The 8593-nt window shown below is 44.3% G+C and overlaps 1 protein-coding gene across 1 annotated transcript; it reads right to left on the minus strand.

The window, feature by feature from the left end:
• Positions 1-2657: 2657 nt before the first annotated feature.
• Positions 2658-3599, minus strand: LOC118839627 (olfactory receptor 2A12-like). Its single transcript, XM_036747120.1, has one exon. It carries the CDS (start codon positions 3597-3599, stop codon positions 2658-2660), a length of 942 nt encoding a protein of 313 aa, XP_036603015.1.
• Between the last annotated feature and the right edge of the window lie 4994 nt (positions 3600-8593).

An 8593-nucleotide genomic window follows, 5' to 3' on the forward strand; every position in this document is an offset into this window, starting at 1 on the left:
TGAATTTGTATTTTGATCTTCCCTTTCTCCATAGTAAGATTCTATGGTCTTTACTTTTCTAATTTGCTTCTTCATAGTGGTTGCCTTTTTCCTCGATTTTAAAGTGGATCTCTGCTTGTGGAGCACAAGGGGTTCTGTCCTAACTTCTTGTGCTGGGAACTAGGGGCCTGGTTACTGATTTTGTGTGCTCTGGCCTCTGGTTTTGTCAACTAAAAGCTATATGATGCTGTGGCTCACCTGGTGCTGAGCTGGAGGTGGCTGGTGTATGCCAAGGACTGAAGCCCAGTGAAGTCTTTTTGAGTTTCCCATGAGTTACGCTGAGGTTCACAATGTGAGGTGTGGTGGAGGGGTGGCCTGGCTGCTGGAAGTCTCTTCCCCTAGGGCTGCACTATAGCATGGGTGGCCTGAGCTGCCATCTGTGCTGGTGCCTGCCAATTCCCCTGTCTGTGCAAAGGCATGCCTGGGGTGCAAGTGTTGGGGTTTGCTGGCTCCACCCCTTGGGGCTCAGGAACTCCTACTGGTCTGCTGAGGTGGGGCTTGCTGGGACACCTCCCATCCAATAATGGTCCTCTTCTGCCACAGCAAGATGAGCCTGTCTCCCTAGCTTCCTGAGCTAAAAGACTGCTGTGCCCCTACTTTTGGCTCCTCTATTCCAGGGTTTTTCATAGGGCAGTATTCTCTGGGTTATTCAAGGTCAACAAGGTGGGGATGAGAGCTGTTACAGTTTACTCTGTCAACATGGCTTCTAGAAGTTCAAGAAGGTTAGTTTCAAACATTTAGTCTGTGGACTGATGGCCTCAAGAGTAGCTGCTGCCTCTTCTGCAAGCCCTGCACTTCTCTCACCCAGTTCCAACAGACTATCATCCTGAGCTGAGAGGTATGGTGATCACCACTCCAGCCTACTGGGGTCCACTCCTGCTCCTCTATGGCAGGTGTAGTCCCATGTACTCTGCTCTCTCCCAGCCAGGTGCAATGGATCCATCCCATTGACTTTCTGGACTCTCCTGGGCTGGAAATCTGCCACACTCTGTCTCCTAGTGGATTCTCCCTCTCTCAGATTTGTTCAGATTCACTTTTTTTAGAGGTATCTAAAAGAATTTGTGAGAGAGCTCTGGTATGTCCCTGTTTTCACTCCACCATTTTGGCTCCCTCCTCCTTCGTTTCCTTTTCAACCACTACAAAAACATATCCAGGGATTAGTTTAAATCCCCACCCCCCATGAAGCTCTCCCTAAGTGTTCTAGGCCATTGGATTTGGGGCCTTTTCTCACGTTCTACTATGGTCACAGGCTATGAGTGCTAAAAAAGACCTGGTTTTCTTTTGTTTTGTGAAAGACAGAGAGTGGAGAGGAGAAGGGAGAGAGAGAGAGAGAGAGACAGAGACAGAGACAGTCAGACAGACAGACAGAGACAGAGAAAGAGACACAGAGACAGAGAGATGAGCAGAGATGGAGACAGACACAAACAGAGACAGACATAGAAATAGAAAGTGGAATGGAAAGAGAGAGACAGAAAGGCAGAGACAGACAGAGACAAATGGAGAGAGAAAAGGAAAGAGAAAGAAAGAAGGGGAGAGAGATATTTTCAGAGACAGAGATAGACAAGAGACAGACAAAAGAGATAGAGATACAGAGACAGGAAAGGGAGAAAGAGTCAGAGAGAAAAGGAGAGAGAGACGGGGGAAGAGAGAAATTGAACAAGAGATTGAAAGAGGTATTAAAAGGGACAGACTGAGAGACAGAGACAGAGACAAACATAGAGAGCTTCAGTATAACATCATGGTTTACGTTATGGCCATTAGTCCAGAGGTTTGTTTTTTCCCTACCTCCCTCATCTCCTGTGATATACTCATTTATAGCCAACACTCACTCGAAGTGCAATGAAAAATAGCTTGTTTTTATGTAGAGATGGAACCAATTGTAAAAGTACATACATCAAATAAACAAATGTAAGGGTATCAGAATTGATTTTTCTAGGATGCCGTGAAGCAGGAAAGAGGGAAGTATAGAGGGGATAAATTCCTCCTGTGTAAGCGTGACAGCCAATTCTCTCCGGGTAGGTGAGTTATTAGGTGCAAATATTAACATCACAAATTTATAGATGAGGAGGACATCTATGAGCTCATGTGTCTGAGAAGAGATTCCAATTCTAAGACTAGCACTTTTCCATTCACGAGGAAGATGAGGACTAAAGTGAAGTCAGGTTTATTCTGGTTAACTCTTGAAGACAGGTAATGCAAAAGGCCTGTTATAGGTCACAGGCCAGGGTCCCAAGCCCAGTAGCAGTGAATGGCCCCTGCATGCCCTGGGTGGTGACAAATACCTACAGGCCTTGCTATTAAGAGCAGCTAAGGCTGGTGGATCAATTCAGTTTGGGAGTTCTCAGGTGTGATAGGGCTAAAGCCAATAGGGTGGATACATTAGGTGCAACAAAAATATGGTGAGGGCAGGGAATAGGAGGAAAAAGAGATGGGGAAACCAGGCTGCCCAGAGATGGGCAAATTGGCCTAGATCAAAAATAGAGGGGTCAAAGGGTGCTGATCAGCAGTGGGGTTAAAATCGTAAGAGGGGTCTGTACTTCTAGCCTGAGCGAGATAGGGAAACTCGGTATCAAAAAGAAAAATCAAAGGAAAGAATTGTCCATTCCAATGCTCCCTACTCACCAGGCTACTCTGTTCCCCACTACTAACTTGGTGAATGCTGCCTTTATGTCCTTATTCCTAAGGCTGTAGACCACAGGGTTGAGCAGGGCAGTGAACACATTGTAGAAAAGTGAGATCTGCTTGTCTCTCTCTGGGGTGTAACTGGAGTTGGGCCTCATATAGATGTAAATGGCAGGTGCATAGAACAGAGTGACCACAGTTAGGTGGGAAGCACAAGTAGAGAAGGCCTTACAGCGGCTTTGGGTGGACTTGAGCTTGAGGATGGCCATGGTGATGCGAACGTAGGAGGCCAGGATGAGCGATAGAGGGGTTAATGCCATGAAGATGCTCAGGACAAAATCTACCACCTCAATAAGGTGTGTATCCATACAGGCCAGGCTCCGGACCGAGGGACCCTCACAGAAGTAGTGGTTGACCATATTAGGACCACAGAAAGGAAGCTTCATGGTAAAAAAGGTGTGGACTAGGGAGAGGAAGAAACCACAAGCCCAGGTCCCTACCACCAACCTCACACACAGGTCCCAGTTGAGGATGAGCATGTAACGCAGAGGGAAGCAGATGGCTATATAACGGTCATAGGCCATGACCACAAAGAAGATGCCCTCAGTGAGACCCAGTGCACCAAATACATACATCTGCAGCCAGCAACCTTCAAAGGAGATGAGCTTAGAAATGGAAAGAAGGTGTACCAACATCTGAGGAATTGTGCTTGTGATGTAGCCCATGTCCAGTAGGGAGAGGATGCTGAGGAAAAAGTACATAGGTGTGTGGAGATGAGAATCTAGGCAGATCAGAATGATGATGAGTCCATTGCCCAGGACTGAGCAGAGGTAGAGAAGGAGAAATATAATGAAAAGGATCCTATTTGAGGTGAGGTCACTGGTGAAACCAAGTAGGATAAACTCAGTAACAGAACTGTGGTTTGATGCTGGGAACATTGACACAGTAGGGCCCTGGGAAGGGAAAAAAAAAGATGGTAGAAACTAGGGACCTTAGCATTGGATAAGGGTAAAGGGACCCAGGGCCATATGAGTTCCTCAGTTGAAGACCCCATATTGAAAAGTCCTTCTCTGAGAACGTGGGTACAATCCCAGCATCATGGAATTTTAGAGCTTCAGGGATCTTTAAAGATGATCTGGCCCAACCCCTCATTTCATACATGAAGCCATCAAGGGCCACCAAAGGAAAATGACTTGCTCAAGATTACATGTCAAGTCAGGAGAAAAGGCAGGACAAGGGTTAAAGTCTCCTGTTTACATTGTTTCGTAGCATCCCACTATGTCCAATTTTGGGGTCCCCTGATTCCTGTAGAGTCTCACAGGAGAAGACCTCAGAAAACATTTTCTGTGACTCCTACCTGACCAAGAGTCTCTTCTAGAGTATCCACAAAAAATGAATCTGGCCTTTGCTGAAAGATAACTCTTATACTCTTATAACTCTGAAAGATAACTGGTAACTCTTTCCCTTTTTAGTTAGCTCTAAGTTAGAGCAAACTTTTCCATGAGCTAAATTGAAATCTACTCCATAACTTCCCCCTGCTGCCTTGAGTTCCTCCCTCTGAGGCCAGGCAAAACAAACATTTCCTTTTCCTGGAAATTATTCCCACCTTAATGTAGTCTAAGATCACATTATCTTTTTTATCTGCCATATCCCATTTTTAATTCATAACAACCCTTCAAGTCCACTAAGACCTCCAGATCTTTTCCCACATAAACTCTCCCTTGCCATGTTTTCTCTTCCCTATACAAACTCTTAGTATCACATGGGAATAGGGTTGTTATGATGTTCAGGAGGTGGGGAGGTTGTGATATTTGTTTCCCTGACCAATACACCACCTAAAATTTCATGAACAAACAAAATTACTAAACACACCATTTTTGGGGGTGGGGAGGGAGGGAGTCTCTATTTATCTCTTGAAGGATTCTAAGACATTCCTGCTAGGTCTGGGGGAATCTCAGTATGAGAAGATTCAGATTTCAAAGAGATGATCTAATCCATACTTCCCCTTCATTATGTCAATGAAGAAACTGAGGCACAGGGAAATTATGTAATTTGCTGAAGGTCACATAGGTAGTAACAAGTCAAACTAAGATGTAAATCCACTTCTATTTCTATCTCATGAGACTCTTCAAATCAAAGCTACCCCCTTTAAGACTGATTAAAATGGAGAACATGAAGACCACAGCAATTCACCAAAAATCTTATTAGGGCAGAGAAGGTTTTCACTCTGCACAGGTAGAGGGAGCCACTCCCTGGATAAGATCACACAGCTCTTTTCTGAATTTTTAATAATGATAAAAAGCATTTTCTAATAAATTTATATCTAAGATATCTGAAAGTCAATTGAAACATATGTGGATCAGTTGACGGAATTGAGGAAATTTAGGCTGCAAAGGACAAGATTCAGATGGTCCCAGAGAGCTGTCTGAGTATTCTTAGAAGGGTGGTCACATGGACTAAGAGTTAAACTTGTTCCCTTTTTCCCCAGATTTTAGCAATAGATGGAAGATGGAAAGGTGGAAACTTAAGTCTAAGTTCAGGAAAGGACTTCCCATCTAAAAGTGAAATGATCTATAATGGGTTCCAGACCATTGAAAGCCTTCATACTGAGATTGCATGATCACTTGTCAGGTACAAAGTATTGCAGATTCCTTCTCAAGTATGGCTTGAACCAGATGGTTGCTAACATCTTTTCTAGTCCTGAAATTCTATGATTCTTGGTGAATAGAATTTGCAAATTTGGGGAGAAGTGAAAGAGGGCATTCTAGGCAGTGGACAGAGCAAAAGCAAAGTTCAGGGGTGGCCAATGCAACTGACTTTGTCAGGGATGGTACACTTCCAGTTTGACCGAAGTAGATATTTCCTGTAGTAAGATCATGAAAAACTGGATTGGACATGACTAGAAGTCAGGAATGCCAGGATGAAAGGTATAGGGTTTTTTCTTTCCCCTGAAGGTTTCTGACTATATGAGTGATATACTCAGAACTGTGTATTTGTTGAACTCTTCAGTCAGCATTTGTAGGGCAAATTGCACATGGGAGAGGCTGAAGGCAGAGAGAACCGTGAGGAGGCTATTGGTGAGCCCAGGAATGAGGACATGAGGGCCTGAAGTAGAGTATTTGGCTGTGTGGGTGAAGGGGACAGGATAGACCCTAGACATGTTTTAGAGGTAGAATCAGCAGGATTCTGACTAGGTAGATAAGGCAGAAAAAGAAAAGTCAACAACAACAATGTTGAGTGTTTTACATACATTACCCAATTGGAGATAATGTGGGATCTTGAGCCTAGGTCACTGAAAACAAGATAGTAGGGTCAACCACAGAAACAAGCGCATCCAAAAGAGAAGCTCATTGGTGGGTTGCAGAAGAGGGGAGAGGAGGAGTTCTGTTTTGGACATACTGAGCCTAAGTAATTGTCAGAACATCTCTCCAGGTGGAGAGGTGCAGCAGGAATCTGGAGATACTGAGAAAGGCAATCAGGGCTCTTGATAGAGATTTGAGAGTCAAAATCTTAGTCATATTTGCCTAGGAAAAGATGAAGTCAGTAAGGCAGAGAGTGCCTAGAGAAAAGAGAACAGAGGCTAGGACCTTAGAGAAGGCCCATCTTTAAGGAAAAGCTAGAGGAGGAAAAACTATCAGGGTCAGGGAAAGCATGGTCAGAGAGGCAGGAGAAGAACAAGGAAATGAAGCGAAGGAATGATGAAGAACTTTGAACTAGATGACCTCGATTTTTCTGCTTGAAGTAGATGGCAAAGCCATTTGCTGACTCCAGAATAATAGACAAGCATCCAGGGCCCTTTGGAGGATAGAGATGGGTCTTTGTTTCAGAGAGAGACAACTATCTGCATGACTTTCTGCAATAGCATTTGGCAAGGAAGGCACTAAGAAAGCCAATAATGCAGTTTCCCTGGTAACAAATCCATCAACTCTCTCATCCCTACACAAAAGGCCCTTATTTCTCCTATGCCCAGGATCAGATTGGTCAACATCCTTCATACACAGTCATAAATCCATCAACTTCTCCACTCTCATTGCCCTTAACAAATGCATCAATAATCACCTCCTCAGCCAGAGATCCCATTTTCTCCTCCATGCCCAGGCACAGATCCACTGACACCTACACCCCCAGACACAGATGCATCAAATCTTCCATGCTCAGTTACAGGCCCATTGCTTCCCCTATGCCCTGACACAGATACATAAAATTCCCTATTCCAACTTCCTAAGCCATGAACTTCCTTAAAGTTTCGGGCAGAGACAGGAGGAATCATGTGCCAGGGGGCCAAGACACCTCCACAACCTGAATTATCACATCTCCTCATAAACTAATGGAAGGGATCCAAGATCCTTCTCCTAAGAGCCCCAGGAATAGCTTCATCCCTCACCACTCCACAGCCTCAGACCACCAGCCCTATTTCCAACAATGCTCCTATAGCTATCCTTCAGGAGAGCAGTCCCTGGAAGGAACTTCCTCTGAAAGTGCTGCAATGCCCACTACTTCAGCAAGTACAGCCTCTGGAGACCCATAAGAGAAACACCTTGTCGCCAAAGTCCTTAGCATTGCTAAATGGTTCGATATCACAAATGGACATAGTCTGATCACTTGGAACGACAAAAAGAAAATGCATTGTCATCTCTCTTGTTCTTGCAACCTTCCAATTCTAGATGTGTTATCTGCCACCATAAGAATATGAGTATTCTGAGAACATGAATTGACTTATTTTTCTATTTGTATACCCTGTGCTTGGCACAAAGTATGTATTTAATAAATTCTTTGCCATGATTCATTATTTCATTCATCTAGCCATTCACTTATGCTTAGACATAAATCCATAAATCTTCTTACCACTTATCCCAGAACCATCAACTTCCCCACCCTCACTCACAGGTCTATCAACTGCCCCCGTACCCAGTAACTGATCCATACTCAGTCATGGGTACACCAACTCCTCTACCCTCAGTCACAGAGTCATAGATTTTTCCTCATCTCATCCCCGGTCACTTTCTTTTATCCTCAGTCACAGAGAAATGGTAAGAGAAGACAGCACCATGGAGAGTGTCCATATTTGGGAAAAATTAGAGGAGAAAGAACTATCAGGGTCAGAGAAAGTGTGGTCAGAGATGTAGGGGAAGAAGCAGCAAATGAAGAGAAGGAATGATGAACAAGCTCATGGTATCTCATCTTAGATCCGCCAGGTACGAAGAACGAGAACGTTATTTAAAATCCTAGTTTGCAGTCTGGGTGACCTTAGGCAAACCACTTTACCTCTCTTGGCCTTAGTTTCCCCATCTGATAAAGAGGTGATAGCCTCTGAGGATTTAAATCTCTGACCTTCCAGCACAGCAATGTGCAAATAGAGAAAGTAGAAAGGTAAAGGGGATGAGAAGCTGTATGTGGCAGAGGGTCTAAGGCAAGGGTTCAGGCAAAGGTTCTCTACTTTTCTTCTATTTGTGTACTGGACCCCTATACAAGTCAGGTGTACACCTTCTCAAAATCATGTTTTCAAAGGCATAAAATAAAATACACAGGCTTATAAAGGAAAGTGAAAGGTTAGAGAAAACAATGATACATTTTTCTCTCATCCAAGTTCATAGATCCTCTAAATCTATCCACGGATCTCTGGATCGCAGGTCAAGATCCCTTGGTCTAGGAGTTGGAGAGGGTAAGGTTGGAGGCAGTGGGAATGACTAGGAAGGACAAGAAATGTTGAGGGCAAGGAAAAAGGATAGATAGAAGGGATGAGAATATAGAGGGAAAGAGAGGGAGGGAGAGAGAAGTGGAAAAGATATGGGAATGGGGAGGATGGGGGGGGGGATAGGAGATGGAGAGCTTTTCCCTCTGTCTTCATATTTCCTCCATCTCCTGACAAACTTTTGCCAGGCACTCAATCAGTTCCTGATCTCCACCCCTGAAGCTCTCCAAATCTCCCCCT

The sequence above is a fragment of the Trichosurus vulpecula genome, chromosome 2, assembly GCF_011100635.1.
Source record: "Trichosurus vulpecula isolate mTriVul1 chromosome 2, mTriVul1.pri, whole genome shotgun sequence".
Classification (NCBI taxonomy): domain Eukaryota; kingdom Metazoa; phylum Chordata; class Mammalia; order Diprotodontia; family Phalangeridae; genus Trichosurus; species Trichosurus vulpecula.